Source organism: Xyrauchen texanus, chromosome 13, assembly GCF_025860055.1.
Source record: "Xyrauchen texanus isolate HMW12.3.18 chromosome 13, RBS_HiC_50CHRs, whole genome shotgun sequence".
Classification (NCBI taxonomy): Eukaryota; Metazoa; Chordata; class Actinopteri; order Cypriniformes; family Catostomidae; genus Xyrauchen; species Xyrauchen texanus.
The window spans coordinates 10,954,144-10,976,570 of NC_068288.1; the positions used below are offsets into that span (position 1 = coordinate 10,954,144).

The following is a 22,427-nucleotide window of genomic DNA, read 5'->3' on the forward strand; positions in this document are numbered from 1 at the left end:
ACTGTTGCACTTGTGTACATGGTAGTGTGACAATAAAGTGATTTGATTTGATTTATTATGACATCATATGCATTTTTTTATATAGCATTTGCACATGACTTCATTGGCTCAGGCCTATAACATCAGAAAGTACACACAGCAGTTTTACCACATGACAGATTATTGTAATACTGTAACATTATTGGCATAGCACATAGCAGTCAAAGCAAGAGGAACCCACAAGCTAAGCAGCTTAAAAGTTTCCATTTATATAACACAGGGGACCTTTTTGGTTTTTAGGCCAAATATCAGGCAACCCCAGTTGTTGTGGGCGTAGGCAAAATTAAATTACTTTGAAATAAATCAAATTATTTGCCGAGTTGCATAATTCCAAATAGCTGCAAATGTTTTTTTGCTTTATGGTTTATATATGCAGCGGCCCCAAACGTAACAATACAACATATGAATGTCATTGCATTGGTTTGATATTTTGTCCAAGTGTCCAAATACTGGGGTACTGGGGTCATTGTACTGTATGCACTCATGTAAAAGGTAGGTAAGTGATGAATGTTCATAGAGGCACGAAAACAACAAATGCCAGAAAACCCTCTCTTAAAGGAATATTGTGGCTTATATACAAATGAACAAAAAAATTTAATGGGTCGATGGGGCAAACATACACCACAGATGCTGTTGATAGAGCTTAACTTGTATTCAACACAGAACATTTCTTTAAACCAACATCCAATCTCTGTTTCTTTCTTTCAATCTCCTTCTTACACCTTAAACAAGTGTCTGGAGGGATACTGTGCTTGAATGAGACATCCGTCCACACAAAGTGACCGTGATCTCTCACACTGGCACAGAAATGTCCATCTCTGCCTGATTCCCAGACGTACAATACGGTGCGCATGATTATCCCACCCAGTATGAACATACTAATCCGATTTGAGAAATACAGGAACTATTAGACTGTGAATATGTTGGATAAGAGTGCAGGGGGTGTGAGAGACACGTGCCAGACAATCTCCATCATGGGAGGGATCACGGTTCGCAGCGAGAAGACACTCTGAAATCTGCCCTAGTACACACCTCCTGCTATTACTGCTAACTGGGATATGAGAGAAAGAAAGAGTGTGTGTATTCTGAGCATGCACACACATACATGCTTACCCACTACTCTGAGCATGTTCAGCAATCTCTGTGCATATTCTGATAATCCTGCACTGTATATCAGCGGTTCTCAACTGGTGGATCGTAACCAAGGTACTGATAGGGGACAGCAAGTTTATGTTAAAGTTTGTGTGTCCAATCAAACTCTTCTGTAATTTGGCACAAATTCATAACAATTAGGCAGATGCCAACATTCTGTCATCCTTGGAAACCATAAACAAAATTATGCAAAGTAAAAGAAAATACAGCCCAGACTATGCTAAATATGGGGTCATAGTAAATGATAATAATAACAGGATTTATGCCAAACACAATGTGTTTTGTGCTTTGAACTATTGGCTAAAAAATCTGGGTCTTAGAGATAGTTCACCCAGAAATGTAAATTCTCTTATCATTAACAACCTCAGTTAACCTCTGATGACTTTCTTTCTTCTGCAGAACACAAACAGATTTTCTGAGGATTATCTCAGTTCTGTAGGTCCATACAATGCAAGTGAATGGTGTCCAAAACTTTGAATATCTAAAAATCACATAAAGGCAGCATAAAAGTAATCCATAGGACTCCAGTGGTTAAATCCATGACTTCAGAAGTAATTTAATAGGGTTGGGTGAGAAACAGATCAAGTCGTAATACATTTTACTATAAAATGCCCCTTTAAATACCACATTCCTCTTTTGTTATTTAAAAATGTTCAAGTGGGATAAAATCAGAAAGCTTCAATACTTTTTGGAGCAAAATCCAACACCAAGGAGCAGCATAACTAAAAGCAGTCTTACTAAATTCAGTCGTTATACGTGGGATATTTAGGGCCAGAATGTTAACGGAGCGGAGATTGTAAATGGAATGATTCCAGTTCAACAAACTAGTAAGATAACTGGGTAAATTACCATTAATGACTTTATAAATAAAAATATGCCAGTGAAACCATCTACGGAGACCTAAAGAGCTAAAACCAGTCGCCTCATAAAGACGACAGTGATGAGTGCGTGACTTGGCATTAGTAATAAACCGTAATGCACCATGGTAGACTGTGTCGAGTGTATGCAGCAATTTAATCCACCACTGAAAGTGTCCAATAACAGGTCGGATACTGAGATTAAGTTGTGTCGAAATTTCTGTAATTACGAGATGGCAACTCTGAGGTTCTACGCTGAGCCATTGATGTCCTGAAAACTCCTGATAACAGCTTAAATTTGTTTCACTACATTAATACATTTATTCACTTTGATGTGTTGTTGAAAAATGTTTAAGAACAAAGAAAACGTTCCAGGTAACGACGGCATGATAAGATGCAGTGGCGATTTCTCAGGGCCAGTAAAGCCTTCTCTGCTGGTGTAACATGACAAATAAATAAATATTTTTCAACCTTTCATTCTCAATCACCTTTTAGCCTATGTATTTTTAATCGCTTTCCACTCTTAATTCATCTACAAACAAATAGAGAAAAACAAAAAGTATATCCAGTCAGAATTTATTCCTTGATTCTTACAAGCAAAGTGTGACAACTGTTTCACAAATCGCATGCCTGCAGTCGAGCTCATAGCGGAAGCAGCGCGTGAGTCTGAGCTCCACCACCTCAGGCCTTCAGAATTTCCACAGAAGCCCTCAACAGTGCAAATTAATGAGCAAATAAAGTCCGATTGTCAGATTCATCAGCCAATCAGATTGATTTATTTGTTCTTGGTGGGTGTGGTCTTTAGGATATTTCCTGGCCGAGGCCTTCTAGCTGGCCTTGAGTGATTTGAAAGCGAAGAGCACGAGATTTTGCTGACAGTCCGCTTTCACTGCCACATCACCATTGAGAAAGATATGGCAAGTGCAATTAGCTTTTAATAAACCCAGCATTACATGTCGTTTTATACTAGTAAGAAATAAATTAGAGAGATTTACAATTCAATTCTTACTAGTGATAAATCCAATTAGAGAGCTATACAATTGAATTGTAACTAAAAAGAATTAGGATTAGAGAGCTCTGTAATTGAATCGTTACTAGTAAGAATTAGGATTAGAGAGCTCTGTAATTCAATTGGTACTAGTAAGAATTAGGATTAGAGAACTCTGTAATTCAATCGTTACTAGAAAGAATTAGGATTAGAGAGCTCTGTAATTGAATCGTTACTAGTAAGAATTAGGATTAGAGAGCTCTGTAATTGAATCGTTACTAGTAAGAATTAGGATTAGAGAGCTCTGTAATTGAATCGTTACTAGTAAGAATTAGGATTAGAGATCTGTAATTGAATCGTTACTAGAAAGAATTAGGATTAGAGAGCTCTGTAATTGAATTGTTACTAAAAAGAATTAGGATTAGAGAGCTCTGTAATTGAATCGTTACTAGTAAGAATTAGGATTAGAGAGCTCTGTAATTCAATCGTTACTAGAAAGAATTAGGATTAGAGAGCTCTGTAATTGAATCGTTACTAGTAAGAATTAGGATTAGAGAGCTCTGTAATTGAATCGTTACTAATAAGAATTAGGATTAGAGATCTGTAATTGAATCGTTACTAGTAAGAATTAGGATTAGAGAGCTCTGTAATTCAATCGTTACTAGAAAGAATTAGGATTAGAGAGCTCTGTAATTGAATCGTTACTAATAAGAATTAGGATTAGAGATCTGTAATTGAATCATTACTAGTAAGAATTAGGATTAGAGAGCTCTGTAATTCAATCGTTACTAGAAAGAATTAGGATTAGAGAGCTCTGTAATTGAATCGTTACTAAAAAGAATTAGGATTAGAGATCTGTAATTGAATCGTTACTAGTAAGAATTAGGATTAGAGAGCTCTGTAATTCAATCGTTACTAGAAAGAATTAGGATTAGAGAGCTCTGTAATTGAATCGTTACTAAAAAGAATTAGGATTAGAGATCTGTAATTGAATCATTACTAGTAAGAATTAGGATTAGAGAGCTCTGTAATTCAATCGTTACTAGAAAGAATTAGGATTAGAGAGCTCTGTAATTGAATCGTTACTAAAAAGAATTAGGATTAGAGATCTGTAATTGAATCATTACTAGTCAGAATTAGGATTAGAGATCTGTAATTCAATCGTTACTAGTAAGAATTAGGATTAGAGGGCTCTGTAATTGAATCGTTACTACTAAGAATTAGGATTAGAGAGCTCTGTAATTGAATCGTTACTAGTAAGAATTAGGATTAGAGAGCTCTGTAATTGAATCGTTACTAGTAAGAATTAGGATTAGAGGGCTCTGTAATTGAATCGTTACTACTAAGAATTAGGATTAGAGAGCTCTGTAATTCAATCGTTACTAGTAAGAATTAGGATTAGAGAGCTCTGTAATTGAATCGTTACTAGTCAGAATTAGGATTAGAGAGCTCTGTAATTCAATCGTTACTAGTAAGAATTAGGATTAGAGAGCTCTGTAATTGAATCGTTACTAGTCAGAATTAGGATTAGAGAGCTCTGTAATTGAATCGTTACTAGTCAGAATTAGGATTAGAGAGCTCTGTAATTGAATCGTTACTAGTCAGAATTAGGATTAGAGGGCTCTGTAATTGAATCGTTACTAGTAAGAATTAGGATTAGAGAGCTCTGTAATTGAATCGTTACTAGTAAGAATTAGGATTAGAGAGCTCTGTAATTGAATCGTTACTAGTCAGAATTAGGTTTAGAGAGCTCTGTAATTGAATCGTTACTAGTAAGAATTAGGATTAGAGAGCTCTGTAATTGAATCGTTGCTAGTAAGAATTAGGATTAGAGAGCTCTGTAATTGAATCGTTGCTAGTAAGAATTAGGATTAGAGAGCTCTGTAATTGAATCGTTGCTAGTAAGAATTAGGATTAGAGAGCTCTGTAATTGAATCGTTGCTAGTGAGAATTAGGATTAGAGAGCTCTGTAACTGAATCGTTGCTAGTGAGAATTAGGATTAGAGAGCTCTGTAATTGAATCGTTACTAGTAAGAATTAGGATTAGAGAGCTCTGTAATTGAATCGTTGCTAGTGAGAATTAGGATTAGAGAGCTCTGTAATTGAATCGTTACTAGTAAGAATTAGGATTAGAGAGCTCTGTAATTGAATCGTTGCTAGTAAGAATTAGGATTAGAGAGCTCTGTAATTGAATAGTTGCTAGTGAGAATTAGGATTAGAGAGCTCTGTAATTGAATCGTTGCTAGTGAGAATTAGGATTAGAGAGCTCTGTAATCGAATCGTTACTAGACAGAATTAGGATTAGAGAGCTCTGTAATTGAATCGTTGCTAGTGAGAATTAGGATTAGAGAGCTCTGTAATTGAATCGTTACTAGTAAGAATTAGGATTAGGGAGCTCTGTAATTGAATCGTTGCTAGTGAGAATTAGGATTAGAGAGCTCTGTAATTGAATCGTTACTAGAAAGAATTAGGATTAGAGAGCTCTGTAATTGTTACTAGTAAGAATTAGGATTAGAGAGCTCTGTAATTAAATTGTTACAAGTAAGAATTAGGATTAGAGAGCTCTGTAATTGAATTGTTACAAGTAAGAATTAGGATTAGAGAGCTCTGTAATTAAATTGTTACAAGTAAGAATTAGGATTAGAGAGCTCTGTAATTAAATTGTTACTAGTAAGAATTAGGATTAGAGAGCTCTGTAATTGAATTGTTACTAGTAAGAATTAGGATTAGAGAGCTCTGTAATTGAATCGTTGCTAGTGAGAATTAGGATTAGAGAGCTCTGTAATTGAATCGTTACTAGAAAGAATTAGGATTAGAGAGCTCTGTAATTGTTACTAGTAAGAATTAGGATTAGAGAGCTCTGTAATTGAATCGTTGCTAGTAAGAATTAGGATTAGAGAGCTCTGTAATTGAATCGTTACTAGTAAGAATTAGGATTAGAGAGCTCTGTAATTAAATTGGTACAAGTAAGAATTAGGATTAGAGAACTCTGTAATTAAATTGTTACAAGTAAGAATTAGGATTAGAGAGCTCTGTAATTGAATTGTTACAAGTAAGAATTAGGATTAGAGAGCTCTGTAATTAAATTGTTACAAGTAAGAATTAGGATTAGAGAGCTCTGTAATTAAATTGTTACTAGTAAGAATTAGGATTAGAGAGCTCTGTTATTGATACTAGTAAGAATTAGGATTAGAGAGCTCTGTTATTGATACTAGTAAGAATTAGGATTAGAGAGCTCTGTTATTGTTATTAGTAAGAATTAGGATTAGAGAGCTCTGTTATTGATACTAGTAAGAATTAGGATTAGAGAGCTCTGTTATTAAATTGTTACAAGTAAGAATTAGGATTAGAGAGCTCTGTAATTAAATTGTTACAAGTAAGAATTAGGATTAGAGAGCTCTGTAATTAAATTGTTACTAGTAAGAATTAGGATTAGAGAGCTCTGTAATTGTTACTAGTAAGAATTAGGATTAGAGAGCTCTGTAATTGAATCGTTACTAGTGAGAATTAGGATTAGAGAGCTCTGTAATTGAATCGTTACTAGTAAGAATTAGGATTAGAGAGCTCTGTAATTAAATTGGTACAAGTAAGAATTAGGATTAGAGAACTCTGTAATTGAATTGTTACAAGTAAGAATTAGGATTAGAGAGCTCTGTAATTAAATTGTTACAAGTAAGAATTAGGATTAGAGAGCTCTGTAATTGAATTGTTACAAGTAAGAATTAGGATTAGAGAGCTCTGTAATTAAATTGTTACTAGTAAGAATTAGGATTAGAGAGCTCTGTTATTGATACTAGTAAGAATTAGGATTAGAGAGCTCTGTTATTGATACTAGTAAGAATTAGGATTAGAGAGCTCTGTTATTGTTATTAGTAAGAATTAGGATTAGAGAGCTCTGTTATTGATACTAGTAAGAATTAGGATTAGAGAGCTCTGTAACTGAATTGTTACTAGTAAGAATTAGGATTAGAGAGCTCTGTAATTGAATCGTTGCTAGTGAGAATTAGGATTAGAGAGCTCTGTAATTGAATCGTTACTAGAAAGAATTAGGATTAGAGAGCTCTGTAATTGAATCGTTACTAGAAAGAATTAGGATTAGAGAGCTCTGTAATCGAATCGTTACTAGAAAGAATTAGGATTAGAGAGCTCTGTAATTGAATCGTTGCTAGAAAGAATTAGGATTAGAGAGTTCTGTAATTGTTACTAGTAAGAATTAGGATTAGAGAGCTCTGTAATTGAATTGTTACTAGTAAGAATTAGGATTAGAGAGCTCTGTAATTGAATTGTTACTAGTAAGAATTAGGATTAGAGAGCTCTGTAATTAAATTGTTACAAGTAAGAATTAGGATTAGAGAGCTCTGTAATTAAATTGTTACAAGTAAGAATTAGGATTAGAGAGCTCTGTAATTGAATCGTTACTAGAAAGAATTAGGATTAGAGAGCTCTGTAATTGTTACTAGTAAGAATTAGGATTAGAGAGCTCTGTAATTTAATTGTTACTAGTAAGAATTAGGATTAGAGAGCTCTGTAATTAAATTGTTACAAGTAAGAATTAGGATTAGAGAGCTCTGTAATTGAATTGTTACAAGTAAGAATTAGGATTAGAGAGCTCTGTTATTGTTACTAGTAAGAATTAGGATTAGAGAGCTCTGTAATTTAATTGTTACTAGTAAGAATTAGGATTAGAGAGCTCTGTAATTAAATTGTTACAAGTAAGAATTAGGATTAGAGAGCTCTGTAATTGAATTGTTACAAGTAAGAATTAGGATTAGAGAGCTCTGTAATTAAATTGTTACAAGTAAGAATTAGGATTAGAGAGCTCTGTAATTGAATTGTTACAAGTAAGAATTAGGATTAGAGAACTCTGTAATTAAATTGTTACAAGTAAGAATTAGGATTAGAGATCTCTGTAATTAAATTGTTACTAGTAAGAATTAGGATTAGAGAGCTCTGTTATTGATACTAGTAAGAATTAGGATTAGAGAGCTCTGTTATTGATACTAGTAAGAATTAGGATTAGAGAGCTCTGTTATTGTTATTAGTAAGAATTAGGATTAGAGAGCTCTGTTATTGATACTAGTAAGAATTAGGATTAGAGAGCTCTGTTATTGATACTAGTAAGAATTAGGATTAGAGAGCTCTGTAATTAAATTGTTACAAGTAAGAATTAGGATTAGAGAGCTCTGTAATTGATACTAGTAAGAATTAGGATTAGAGAGCTCTGTTATTGATACTAGTAAGAATTAGGATTAGAGAGCTCTGTTATTGATACTAGTAAGAATTAGGATTAGAGAGCTCTGTTATTGTTACTAGTAAGAATTAGGATTAGAGAGCTCTGTTATTGATACTAGTAAGAATTAGGATTAGAGAGCTCTGTTATTGATACTAGTAAGAATTAGGATTAGAGAGCTCTGTTATTGTTATTAGTAAGAATTAGGATTAGAGAGCTCTGTTATTAAATTGTTACTAGTAAGAATTAGGATTAGAGAGCTCTGTTATTGTTACTAGTAAGAATTAGGATTAGAGAGCTCTGTTATTGATACTAGTAAGAATTAGGATTAGAGAGCTCTGTTATTGATACTAGTAAGAATTAGGATTAGAGAGCTCTGTTATTGTTATTAGTAAGAATTAGGATTAGAGAGCTCTGTTATTGTTACTAGTAAGAATTAGGATTAGAAAGCTCTGTTATTGATACTAGTAAGAATTAGGATTAGAGAGCTCTGTTATTGATATTAGTAAGAATTAGGATTAGAGAGCTCTGTTATTGTTACTAGTAAGAATTAGGATTAGAGAGCTCTGTTATTGTTACTAGTAAGAATTAGGATTAGAGAGCTCTGTTATTGTTACTAGTAAGAATTAGGATTAGAGAGCTCTGTTATTGTTACTAGTAAGAATTAGGATTAGAGAGCTCTGTTATTGTTATTAGTAAGAATTAGGATTAGAGAGCTCTGTTATTAAATTGTTACTAGTAAGAATTAGGATTAGAGAGCTCTGTTATTGTTACTAGTAAGAATTAGGATTAGAGAGCTCTGTTATTGATACTAGTAAGAATTAGGATTAGAGAGCTCTGTTATTGATACTAGTAAGAATTAGGATTAGAGAGCTCTGTTATTGTTATTAGTAAGAATTAGGATTAGAGAGCTCTGTTATTGTTACTAGTAAGAATTAGGATTAGAAAGCTCTGTTATTGATACTAGTAAGAATTAGGATTAGAGAGCTCTGTTATTGATATTAGTAAGAATTAGGATTAGAGAGCTCTGTTATTGTTACTAGTAAGAATTAGGATTAGAGAGCTCTGTTATTGTTACTAGTAAGAATTAGGATTAGAAAGCTCTGTTATTGATATTAGTAAGAATTAGGATTAGAGAGCTCTGTTATTGTTACTAGTAAGAATTAGGATTAGAGAGCTCTGTTATTGATACTAGTAAGAATTAGGATTAGAGAGCTCTGTTATTGATATTAGTAAGAATTAGGATTAGAGAGCTCTGTTATTGATATTAGTAAGAATTAGGATTAGAGAGCTCTGTTATTGTTACTAGTAAGAATTAGGATTAGAGAGCTCTGTTATTGATATTAGTAAGAATTAGGATTAGAGAGCTCTGTTATTGTTACTAGTAAGAATTAGGATTAGAGAGCTCTGTTATTGTTACTAGTAAGAATTAAATTGCAGAGCTTTTTATTTAAATTACAGAGCTCTGCAATATAATATATATTTTATGTGATTTGTTACTAGTAAGCATTAGGAATGCTGAGCTCTGTAATTGGAATTTTCACTAGTAAAAACTCAGTTAGAGAGATCTGTAATTGCAAATCTTACTAGTAAAAATGCAATTGTAGAACTCTCTAATTGGAATATTTACTAGTAAGAATTTAGTTGTAGAGTTCTCTAATTTATTAATTACTAGTAAAAATGTAATTAACGCTGTGAACATTAAAATATAATTTGGCTTTGCATAGAAAGAGATCCTTATGGATTTACAAACACAAGATATTTTGCATGACCGTGTGATTGCTTAATTTATTAAACAGGAAAGGAGGACTGATTATCACTTCAAAAATTGGTAAGTTCTTTTTGCATTGTTATACCAACATCAGGAGATTTCTAGGTGTAAATTTGGCTGCTTGAGCATTCAGTGTTGGATCAAGTTTTGAAAAGAAGTGCTGCGTTCCATTTAACTCGGAGAGTTGGATTTTCCAACTTTCTACTAGGAAAAGTGCAATGGAATGCATTTTGAAGTCAGGATTACAACTTTTAGGCTCATGTAGAAATTATCAACTCCGACTTCTCAACTCCGAGGATGCTGCCATATTGGTTCTATTCACATGACGTCATGACTGTCAAGTAGGAGCTTATTACGAGTTCTATGAAGATGTGAACGTTTTTTACAAGTCGGAATCTCTGTATTACGGTAATTCCAACATGGCGTGAATGTACCACAAGCAAGTGGCGCTAGACTGGTCATGTGATCTCAACATGGCAGCCCCCATAAGGGAACCCTCCCCATGTAGATTCAACAGCTTTAAAGTTCACTAATAATGTTACTGATATGACTGGTGTCTTCACTTTATGTTAGTGTTCATGATTTTATAATAAGCAATTCAATAATATTGCTTATTCTTTAAAAGTGAAACTTGTTTATAAGGGGGAAAAATGACTGAGTGCACCTTTAAATACTCATCTGTTTCTCACCCACACATATCCTATCATTTCTGAAGACATGGATTTAATTACTGGATATTCTTTTTGGAGCTTCAAAGTTCTGGTCACCATTCACTTGCATTGTACAGACCTATAGAGCTGATATATTCTTCTAAAAATCTTTTTTTGTGTTCTGCAGAAGAAAAATTGTATACACATGTGGGATGCATGAGGGTGGGTAAATGGTGAGGGAATTTCCATTTTGGGGTGAACTACTCCTTTAAGGGTTGAGAACCACAGATATAAGTTATTAAATCATACTAACATTGCCAAGTTTAAAAGCTGATACAATACAGTGTATTGTAAAGTGTCCACATGTAAACACATGTGTCCATGGTAAATGGATTGCTGCAAATGTCACTACATTGCTACAGTGATACTTGCTCACATTCCAACACACAGTGCCACACACTAAGAGCTTAAAGTTTTTTTCTTAAGGCAACACAGAAGCTGCATATTATTGGCTGAAGTTGCCAGGCAAACCAGAACTAGGTCAATGTTAAGGGTCATAGTTCAAGTGCTGGGTGAGTCTTTACAGTAAATAAAACCAATCAAGCACAGCTCAGAGGAGGGATCAGGATGGACAAATAAGCAAGGGCTAGATGGAGACTGGAGGATATTGAAAAGACCGGTTTAGACCAGAATGAATGTCCGTGCTGGTAAGTGTGGTGGTTAGTGCTGGTTTGGTGTTGGTGAAAAGCCTCCACAATACAGCATCCCAGCCATGCTGGCCTTTTAAACGGGGAATTCTTATATTAAGGCTCTTTTCCGTTCCTCGTGGAAGATGAGGTACAGTAGTTTGACTCTGCTGTTTGTGGGAATCAACAGGCTTCTGCTTAAGAAACATGAATCAATGTCACGACCGACAAAAGGCCGAGAGCCACTCCCGCGCCCGCCGCGGCGCCTCTCGATCCCCGGCGCGTCCAGAAGTGATAGTAATGTAATTAGAGAATGTGTTGAAGGTGCGAGAAAAGTGACAGGTGAAGTAGTGCCCTATTTACAGGGGGACTCCTTCCTCTTCTGCACAACAACCCAGACACACCAATGCAAGGGCGTTGAACGTGCCACTGCTGTCTGCATAGTGCACACTATGAACATTAGACTGGCTTTTGAGGAACATGGCAGTCCAATCACACATGTATTGCAGGCTATATAGCCTACAGTTACAATGTGATAGATAATGGGTGTTCTGTATATTCAGATACTCAATTATGACATTAAAATATAATCGGACACATTATTAACACATAGATGTGGGCTTACTTCTCATTAATTAAACTACACTTATAGGAGCACGAATGGATGGATGCACCTGAGTAAAACACGGCCAATTCCTCAGAACTAGAATTAAACTCATTGACATTAACTGGAACAAAAAGTCAAACTGTACAATATGCTATTCACCTGTTTTGAAAAACGGGTCTGTATCTGGATCATTTGGTCCTTCCTCAGCCGCCTCGGCAGAATTCATCATTGCAGAATAGCCTATGTGTTCCCACGGATGGACGACGATGATGGTGGTGGATTGAACGGATTTCAAACCTACGGATCTTTCAAATCTATGTGTGAAGAATACAAGAGCGCGTGGCCATCTCCATTTGTGAACGCTCGTATAGCGGATGATGATGATGATGATGATGTTGCGCGAGGTTCTGCGCTCAGCGATACTGTCACCAGCGCACTACCCGGCGCTATTGTTCAAAGCTGACCCACCTCTGCAAGGCAACCGCCGGGGAACCCCGATATAGAGATCCGTAAATAAAAACCGCTTAAGTGATGTTAATGCCGTTCTCGCAAAATCCCTTATTCGTTCGTTATCCGCTAGCCGTAGTAGGTACAGTATATTCCTCCATCCGTTGTATGTTTCGCACAACCCAGAGAATATAATGGCAGCGCTCCACTATACACGCTTGTTAGAGGTACCGCAAATTGCCTTCCACAACGGGCTCCCACTATTACAGATGAAATTAACAAAGTAGAGATAATGCAACCGTTATTTCTGAAACAGATAGTAGATCTGGCGCGCGAGACAGTCTCATCTTTATTGTGATGCAGCGTGCAGAACTGGACCAATCTGTTCTCCTGATGCGCTCAAGCGCTTCTTAATAATGGGGTGTGTGTGTGTATTTTCAAGAGGCCGGAGAACCCCTACCGTCACCATTCGGTACGGTCCTGTTTCAGGGATGCTTACAAATTAGAATACATGAATAGGCATTTATTATATAGGTACCAATGTAAAATTAAACAAACAACAAATATTTACAGAATAGCCTTTTTAAATTTTAATTAAAACATCCGCAAATATTACAAGAATAATGTTAAAGAGAAATGATGATAAAAACTATAACGTTAGGACTAATGTTGTACTTTAAAACTCTTTAAAGAAAGTAACAGCCTATATATTCTGTGAAGAAATTCAAGTTCTGTAAATAGACTCTCATAACGTAAATAAAGCAGAAGTAAATTTGCCAATACAGAAATCTGATTATATATGTTTGGCCATTTGTAGCTATAGTATTTTGAAATATGTTTCATGTGTGTAGGCCTACAAGTAATTATGTTCTTTTAGTTTTTTATATCAGTGAAAACCATATATGAACATATGTGTTTTGCATATATTGCTGTCAGATGTCAGTGTGGTTGTAATGATTGGTAATGCACGATGGTGAACGCATTATTATGTAGGCCTATACAGTATTTAGAAATTTTAGAATGATTGATCTGAGATTATGCAGTATTTTAGAACAGTATATAAATAACGGTAAATTCAGTTAGTTCTATATTGTTTTAGTTGGTGGGAATCTACCAATCAGCGCCCTTGTCAATCACCACGCCCCCTTAAGTATGAACATGAGAGTGTTTATTTTGAAATCAAATGCTTGAACTGGGGCACAATTGTTGTTTCTGGAAGTTACAAATTCCGGCCGGCTTTAACCAGGAAATTTAGTCTTCCTGTAATTCAGATTTTGTCCTGGCAGAATGTAACTACTATATCCATAAAAAACAAACAAAAAAAAACAGACGTAGGCCTACTGAATGACGCTGTATTAACATTATCTTGACTTGCAGGTTAATAATTGTTCTTGAGTATAACATAACTTCAACGACTAAGAAATGCATTCTTAGAGATATTACAGATTTAGACTATTGTACATGAAGAGAGAATGTGCTCGCAGATAGTTTATTACCGCCCTCGTGAGGAATTGTGGCGTCTTAGTAGAGGCGTCTACGACAGAGGCGTCAGTGGTTCTATTTGGAATCTTAAAAAGTATAATAGGTATTTAATATTATTTGATGTATTGACATCTTATCTAAACAGCCTCCTCACTGAATTCGACAAAATACACAGTGTTTAAGTAATCAGTCTAATTTTGCTATTCTTTACATTAACCTACCTGCTGGATTGATTTATATGGTTATTCTCTGTATAGGCCCCAGTTTAGACTCCTATAATGGCTCACACGCCAAGGCAAATGGTCATCCCTCCGGAACTGCCAGTTATTCTCATGCGGTTTACCGAGGATGCCATAAGAACCCAGCCGGAGGATATTACTGAATGGGCAGCACTGTAAGAATCACTTTGTAGACTCATTGAATCTGCTGAGAAATCAGAATGCAACTCTTTAACTCAAACCATCAAACATTCATGAGGATAAATCCATATTCTTAATAGTATGCAAGGAAAAGTTTGTGAGGGCAAGATGTTCTTTTCCAGGTACTTCAGAGCTCTGGTCCAGGGAAACCCTCTTCCTGTGAGAGAGGTGCTTCCCATGACTGATTCTGTGGACCTCAAACCGGAAATTCTCGCTGCCATGCATGCACAGGTGAGGTACTTCATAGATCAAGCCGCATGGTAGGCAGAAACATACAAAAACATCTCAAGACAAAATCACTATCCACAGACTCATAATCAGTGTTAGGTGTAACTGCAAAGTAATTAGTAACTGTAATCAAATCACGTTTTAGTCAAAAGTAGCATAAAAAATTACAGTTTAAGTTCATGTAATCAGGTTACAGTTACCAATGGCGTAGGTTTGGTTTGAATGTTGGTAGGGACATATTGCCAGGATAATATTAAAAATTTTATTATTAAGAAAATGCGAAAATGCTCATATAACAAGTCTAATTTTTTATCTCTTTGCATCACCATATTATAATATTAACTTTAAAATTAAGAATTGACCACTAGGGCTGCATGGAATGGAGGAGAAACGTGATATGCAATGAATTTGGATAATGTGACAGGGATATGCGATAACCCTAAGATCAATTGGTCAAAATCTAATGTTAAAATGTTTTTCAAGAAGATTTAACCCAATAAAATGAAATCCAAGCGACATGAAGTGACATTCTGTCAAATCCAGCATTAAACAAATGTAAATCCAAACAAAGGGACGGGGTAAATTAACAATTTACATGTGCAAAAGATATCACAAGATAAACAAATATGAGGAGAATGGAGCATTGACATGTTTCCCCACTTTCTGCTTTTCAACTCCCCTCACTTCCACATAATCTTTTCTCATACTGCTTATTTACATTTTTATCTGAAAAGGCCTCCTGAACAAAGTAGGCTTTAGGCTTAGCCTAAAAACACTTATTGGTAGTTATATTAGCATTTTAAAATCCTGAAATTAAATAAACTTGTCAACCTCAAGAGAGCACTCTTGAAAAAGCAGAATCCTCCATTGGGCAGCATGCAAAACTCAGAAAATGTTTTACTTTTAGACATGAAACATTTGTACACGAAAATTATACTTGTTAAAATCTATTAATGTCCAGGACTGGACGTAAGATGCCAATGGAAATCCACCTGTTTAATCTCAAGAAAATGATTTGTAAAAAAATGTTACAAACGACTGTGATTCTGAACAGCGTTGAGAAAAGTAACAGGTGTCACATGACAACACCGTATATACGTTGCTTCAGAAGAGGGAGGACAATAATTTACATGTAAGTAATTATACTAAGGACCTTTAATGATTATTAAAATATAAATAAATACATAGTATTATGTTATAGTATTTTCTGTGTGGTAAAATTACCCAAATGTTGGTCGGGACATTACTGATTTCTGAAAGTTGATAGAGACATGTCCCTATTATCCTTACTTAAATCTGCCAATGACAGTTACTGAGTTTTAGTTAGGGTGATTACTTATAAGTACATTAATTGAGTGGGATGTTTCTAAATTAATATTATCTGTGCAGAATACATGTCATCATCATCGGCAGTCCATCGTGTATCGACGATGACTGTCTGGATTGGAGGCTATTGTAGGCAGGCTCTTGTGTGGGCTAGAAGGCCTGCCCTCGATCTACAGCAGCGATGGCATTTGCTACAGACGAAGTCTTTTGCTGCAATGGAATAGTGCCGCCTCTCATGGGCTTTCTCATAGTCTTTCTGACGCTTTTTCTCAATAGCTGCGACAGCGGTTTTCAATCCATGCTGCCATTTCTCATGCTGCAGGGCCTGTTCCTCCCAGCTTTCCGGGGAGATCCCGGTGTTCCTCATATGTCTTTTCAGGGCATCTTTAAAACGCAGTTTTTGACCACCGCGGCTTCTTTTGCCCTCTTTTAGCTCTGCGTAAAAAACTGCTTTGGGCAGTCGGCTGTCACTCATCCAGCACACATGTCCAGCCCATCGCAGTTGTGATGATGTAATAAGGGCTTCAACACTGACCGAGCCAGCTCGTTGGATTACCTCTACATCTGGTATTCGATCCTGCCATCTGATGTGTATAATGGCACGTAGATGACGTAGCTGAACTCGTGTGAGTGTTTTGATATGGTCTGCTGTAGAGCGTTAAACACTCGGTGGAATAGAGCAGGCAAGGAAGTACAGCAGCATTGTAGACTTTCACTTTTGTGCTGTACAAGATGTCGTGACACCTCCAGAGGCGCTTCTCAAGAGAGCCAAAAGCCTTGGTAGCAGACTGAATTCTCCTCTCAACTTCCAGATCTGAGGAGTTCGTGTAGGTCACTGTACTGCCAAGGTATGTGAAGGCCTTGACAGATTTCAGGGGCTCTCCATGTACCGTCACTGGCTGTGGCTCTCTCACATTGTTGGAACACATTGGTGGTGGTTGATACAAAAGTTCGGACTTAGAGATGTTAATGTTCAGACCGAACAAATCTGCTGCCCACGAAAACCGGTCTACTATATGTTGCATTTCCTCAGCGTTGTTAGCCACGAGAGCAGAATCATCTGCATAGAGCAGCTCCCGGATGCATAGTTCTCTGGTCTTGTTGGTTGCTCTAAGTCGGGCTAAGTTGAAAAGCTTGCCGTCTGTCCTAGTGCGAATAAAGATCCCCTTGTACAGATCAAGGCACATTGAATCTAGCACAGCTGTGAGGTATAGTGAGAAAAGCGTCGGTGCAAGCACGCATCCCTGTTCCCCACCAATGAAAACTTGTCCTTTCATCCCTATGTGAAACTGCTTGATGATGTTGACAAGCTTCTCGGGGCATCCATAGATCTGTAAGACTTTCCAAAGAGTTTCTCAGTCGACCGTGTCGAAAGCCTTTGAAAAGTGTATGAACATGACTGATGTTGCTCCACTGCTTTCTCCTGTAGCTGCCGTAGAGTAAAAATCATGTCAGTGGTAGATCTCCCCGACTTAAAGCCGCATTGACTCTCTGGTAGGACTTGCTCGGCGAGGTTTTTGAGCCGACTGAGTATGATTTTAGCCAGAACTTTGCCTGTTATGGCTAACAAGGAAATGCCTCTGTAATTTCCACAGTCTTCTCGGTCTCCCTTTCTCTTGTAGACTGTGACAATCAGTGCATCCTTGAAGTCCTGAGGTACACACTCATGAACAAGGCAGCTGTTAAAAAATTTCAGGAGCTCCTCTCTGAGTACTCTTCCTCCTTTCTTGAGCACCTCTGAGGGTATTCCATCTAGACCTGGTGCTCTGTGGCTTGCTGTGGCCTTTAGGGCTTTCTCAAGCTCTTCCATAGTGATCTCACAACAGAGGTCATCGTGACTCTGGTGTCTCTTTAGCCATTTACAGGCATCTGGTTCAGCGGATCCCTGCTGATTTAGCAGATTACAAAAATGCTCTTTCCATCTACTCTGAATCTCATGTAGTTCAGTGTAGAGTTTTCCTCCATCTGCTGACTTGACAGGTGCCACTGCATTGCTCCTTGGACCATAGATGGCCTTTAGTCCTGTAAACAATCCATGATAATCATGGTTGTCAGCCATGCTTTGCAGTTTTTCTGCCTTCCTACACCACCAGTCGTTCTTTATTCGTCTCCCCACTCTCTGTACTTTGGCCTTGATCTCAGCAAAAGCAGCCTTACTCCTATTAGAGTTTTCCTGCAGATGTCGCTTATGCAGGAGGTGCTTTTCATCCAGCAGCTTCTGGATCTCCTCATCATGTTCCTGAAACCAGTCAGGTATCCTACGCTGTGGGTGACCTAAGGTCATTTCTGCTGCAGAATAGACTGCCTTCTTCAGTGCTTGCCATTGTTCTTCAATGTCCTCTGATCCTACTGTTTTGACTTTTGCACCATTTACTGCAGATGACACAGTTTCAGCCAGTCTTCTGCAGTGCTCTTCATTTGCAAGCTTTCTAAGGTCAAGTTTTTTAGGGGTTGTGCCATTAGTTTTTCTCCTTGGCACGGTTATCTTGTGTCTGATCTGACACCTCACAAGGTAATGGTCAGTTGAACACTCCGCCCCACGCATGACCTTGGTGCACATGATCTCATGAAGCCCGCTCCTACGGGTAACAATGTAGTCTAGCAGATGGTAGTGTCCAGAGCGTGGGTGTTTCCATGTGAAGAAGTTCTTATCTGGCTGACTGAAGAAGGTGTTCGTGAGACATAGCTCTTGTTGAGCACAGAAGTTAAGCAGGAGGTCTCCGTTGGTGTTCTTTTTACCTTTGCCGAACTTTCCAATGATTCCAGCATAGGTTTCACAGTCACTTCCCACCCTTGCATTAAAGTCACCCGCAACTAACAGCTTGTGTTGTGAGGGGACTCTGCTTACAATCGTTGTCAGCTCCTGGTAGAAAGCCTCCTTTTCCTCATCTGGGTTGGTCATGGTTGGGGCATACACATTGACAATGGTCAAATGCCTGTTGTTCTCAATTGGTACACATATAACCATCATCCTCTCATAGACGAATGTTGACAGAGTTGTCAGCTTGATCTTGTTATCGACAGCGAAGGCCACACCAGCGTCTCTCCTTCCCTCTGTCTTTCCAACCCAGAAAAAAAAATACATGTAAAATATTAATGAATGTGTTCATATGTACCTCTGTTTGTTTCTGTGACAACAGAAGGGTGTGCAACAATAAAGCAGGAAATAAAGACAATTTGAATTCATTGAGCAGAAAACCGAAACATTTATTTAGAAATTCATGTAATAGTAAAGTAATTACTAATGTGATTACTTTTTCCAAGGAAGTAATCAATCAAGTATTCTGATTACAATTTTTAGAGAAGTAAATAGTAATTTGTAGTTGATTACTTTTTTGAGTAACTTACCCAACACTACTCAAAATAATGTAAAAATATCAAATCTTCAACCACCTACACTGATTACAATTATTATTTGATCTCAAACTAAAATGTATTTAGTTTTAATTCAAATGTAATGTACAACTATATGATTCTAAACATCAATAATGATTAACCCTCCTATTCTGATCAAGAAGGGATGCTTACTTTTTAATTTTAGACTGGACTGGACACAGTACTTTCTTTTTTTTTTTTTTTAAGAAATGATAGCATTTATTTTACTCTGAAGTAAAACAATACAATTATGCACTTCTCTGTGTGTGTGTGCTGCATTGTGGCTGATTTGTCGATTTTGTTTTTACAAAATAAAAAAAAATTGCTTTATTTTTGTGTTTTTTAGTCTTTCCCATTAATTTCCAATGGTCATCAATTTTGACCACGAGCAGCAAAGGACCACTTTATGACCACTTAGACTTATCAAATCAAGCCCACAATATTTTGGTGTGTGTTCAGATGACAAGTGAAGGAAAAGTCACTGTCTTGTACCACTCAGATAAAGGAAACCATTTTTATTTCATTGTAAAAATTTATTTCGGTCAAAAATGACCGAACAGAATGGTTAATGGTGCTGCAATATAAGCATCATAACAAATTATGTAAATACATTAATATGGAAGTACACGTCAGGCTAATTTCTAATTGTTCAAACACTGTATTCAAAAGAGAAGCATAGTATATCCATCTTTTCTTTTGTTAGCTGGGCATGATGGACACAGTAAATAAGCTGGAGGTGGAGAAGGTGTGGCGGAGCTTTGGTCTGGCTGAGGAAGTCCTTGCACACATCTTTTCTGTCGGCTCTTTTGGTGAAACGCTTGAATGGATGAGATTCTTCGCAATAAACTGCAGCTACCTAGGAGGGGTAAATACAAATGTAGAACATAAAGTATACAAGAATACATGATTTACACTTAATTATATCTGATTCATTAAATGTATTGTCAGATGGAGAGGATATGATGATGTCTTCAAAAGATGGCTATTGCTGTTAAGTCTGTTTTGCTCTTGTATTCAAAGACATTTAGGAAGGCTATGGCTCATGCATGCTTTATACTGGGCGGTGACCCGAAATGCAAGCACTCTGATGCATGTTTGCCATTTGAGATGTTCCATGATCTTTACACCTATCTGGCAGAGATGGACCGAGAGGTTTCCCAGGCCCAGGTTGACATAGCACTTGCGTACCTGGAGGCACAAGCGTGAGTGAAATGCCTCCTGCATCATTTCATATACTTGGTATTTATGGAAAAGTACACCTATAACTGAAAATTCTAGCTTTATTTACCCAGCCTCATGTTGTTCCAAACAACTTTTCTTCAGTGGAATGCAACTAATAATCAGTTTTCAGTGAATAACAATTTAAAAATGTCATCCTGTTCCTCACACAAATCATTTCCAGAATATTTTCAGATGACTTCGAATATTCAGGAAGCACGAGTCATTTGTCTAGGCCAACTTTTATGGTGCTTTTTGGAGTTTTTTGTTTTGTCTACTTTAGAGCTTGACAGCAGTGGTCACTTTGGAACGACATGAGGATAAGCAAATAATTACAAATTTTTGGACATACTATTCCTTTAATTATAGGAAAAGTAATCATGTGGTGTTGTCACAGAAGTACTTGTTTTAATAATAAATGATAAAAACAGATTATAAGAAATCATGCTAAATAGAATTGATCTGCAACAAGCTGCAATGTCTTCTATAGCTGAACCCTGAACGCTGACTTAACATTTTTGTGTAATATTTTGATTTATGAGTGGCTTGTCATCTTTCCCTCTATAAAGCCTGCTATCTCTCTAAGACTTCTCTCATTACAGGAAGGCAAATAATGGCATGGTGAAGGTGTCTGATTTCATCAACTGTCATAAAGTGTGTTTGGGATGAGCATCTAATGTGATAACGAGAGGATGAGAGCAGAATGAAACCTCATCCACCATTTTCCCAGGAGGCAATAAACACTGGAGTCAAAAAATAGCATCCAGAGTTCTCTGTTTTCTTCCTCTTATTAGACTGGACAAAAAGCAGGGCACTCTGCACTCACATGTGGTCAGCGGTGCCAACTACACCTTTAACAAATACAATTTAGACCACCACTTAAGGTGAAGGTCATTCAGATAATCTAATTGTACCGGAATTAAATGCAAGACTACATAAAGCAACTTACTTGTGCTGACATATTGACTCGTATCAAAGATAATGTGACTGTTTAACATGGAGTCTTAGGCTGCAAGCACATTGGTCAAAAGAGAAAAGTTGTATGGCTTTGACTACAGCATTTCTCTTAACTTACGGTAGGAATATATGCAAATAAAAAATGTGTTAGTAGCCTTTATTGTATCAATCAAGGATTTGTTGAGAGGTCCAACTACAATATCACTTATTACACACAATAATAATATCTGGATTCCAGTGAGGCACTTACAACGGAAGTGAACGGAAGTCCAATCTGTAAATGTTAAAATACTCACTGTTTCAAAAGTATAGACACAAGACATTAAAGTTATACGTGTAAACATAATTTTTGTGTAAAAAAATTGCTTAACCTTTTCTGTGAAACATATCCTATTTTACAACTTTGTTGCCATGACAATGTAATGTCAATTAACCCTTAAACCCTAAAACAACTGTTTAATCAATTATTTAACAACTTTAAAGCTTAAATAATACAAAAAGTTAACAAAAGAATGAATGTAAGTGCTTTTATGAAATTATAAGCTTCACATTTCTGCCTTTAAACCCTCTAAAAAAAAAATGTGTTGTTGTAGTTGCTTTTTTTTAAAGAAAAGAGGGACGAATCGAAATTATTTATTGCCACATATGCTGCCATATTTTGTATTGAACCCGGAAAATACCTTTTCAATCTTTTCATACTATAATAATTTTATACCATGTTATCATCTATGAATTAAATAATATTACATGATAAATATTTTACATTGTGAACTATATTATAATATATAGTTGTACTTAAATATGCAAATTTGGGAATTATATTATAGTATATAGTTGTACATATATATGCAAATTTGGGAAATAAAGAAGCAATAAAGTGTTTTATGTGGCAACTTAAAAATAATAATTATATATATTTATACATACACATTTACCTCAAGAACTGAGACGCGGGAATATCATGTTACAAAACCGCGTAAATGGTTGATTATTTG

The 22,427-nt window shown here is 36.4% G+C and overlaps 2 protein-coding genes across 2 annotated transcripts in view; one reads left to right on the plus strand and one right to left on the minus strand.

The window, feature by feature from the left end:
- The window catches only part of kalrnb (kalirin RhoGEF kinase b), a 119,057-nt gene extending 106,576 nt beyond the window's left edge, over positions 1-12,481 (minus strand). The window contains 1 exon segment of the mRNA XM_052140801.1: positions 12,140-12,481. Within this exon segment, the coding sequence (XP_051996761.1) occupies positions 12,140-12,209 (70 nt within the window). The 5' untranslated portion in view covers positions 12,210-12,481.
- Positions 12,482-14,187: 1,706 nt separating this feature from the next.
- LOC127653615 (ropporin-1-like protein) lies at positions 14,188-21,144 on the plus strand. Its single transcript, XM_052140351.1, has 5 exons — positions 14,188-14,303; positions 14,451-14,559; positions 19,961-20,122; positions 20,278-20,459; positions 21,078-21,144. Exons 1-5 carry the CDS (start codon positions 14,188-14,190, stop codon positions 21,142-21,144), a joined length of 636 nt encoding a protein of 211 aa, XP_051996311.1.
- Positions 21,145-22,427: the final 1,283 nt, after the last annotated feature.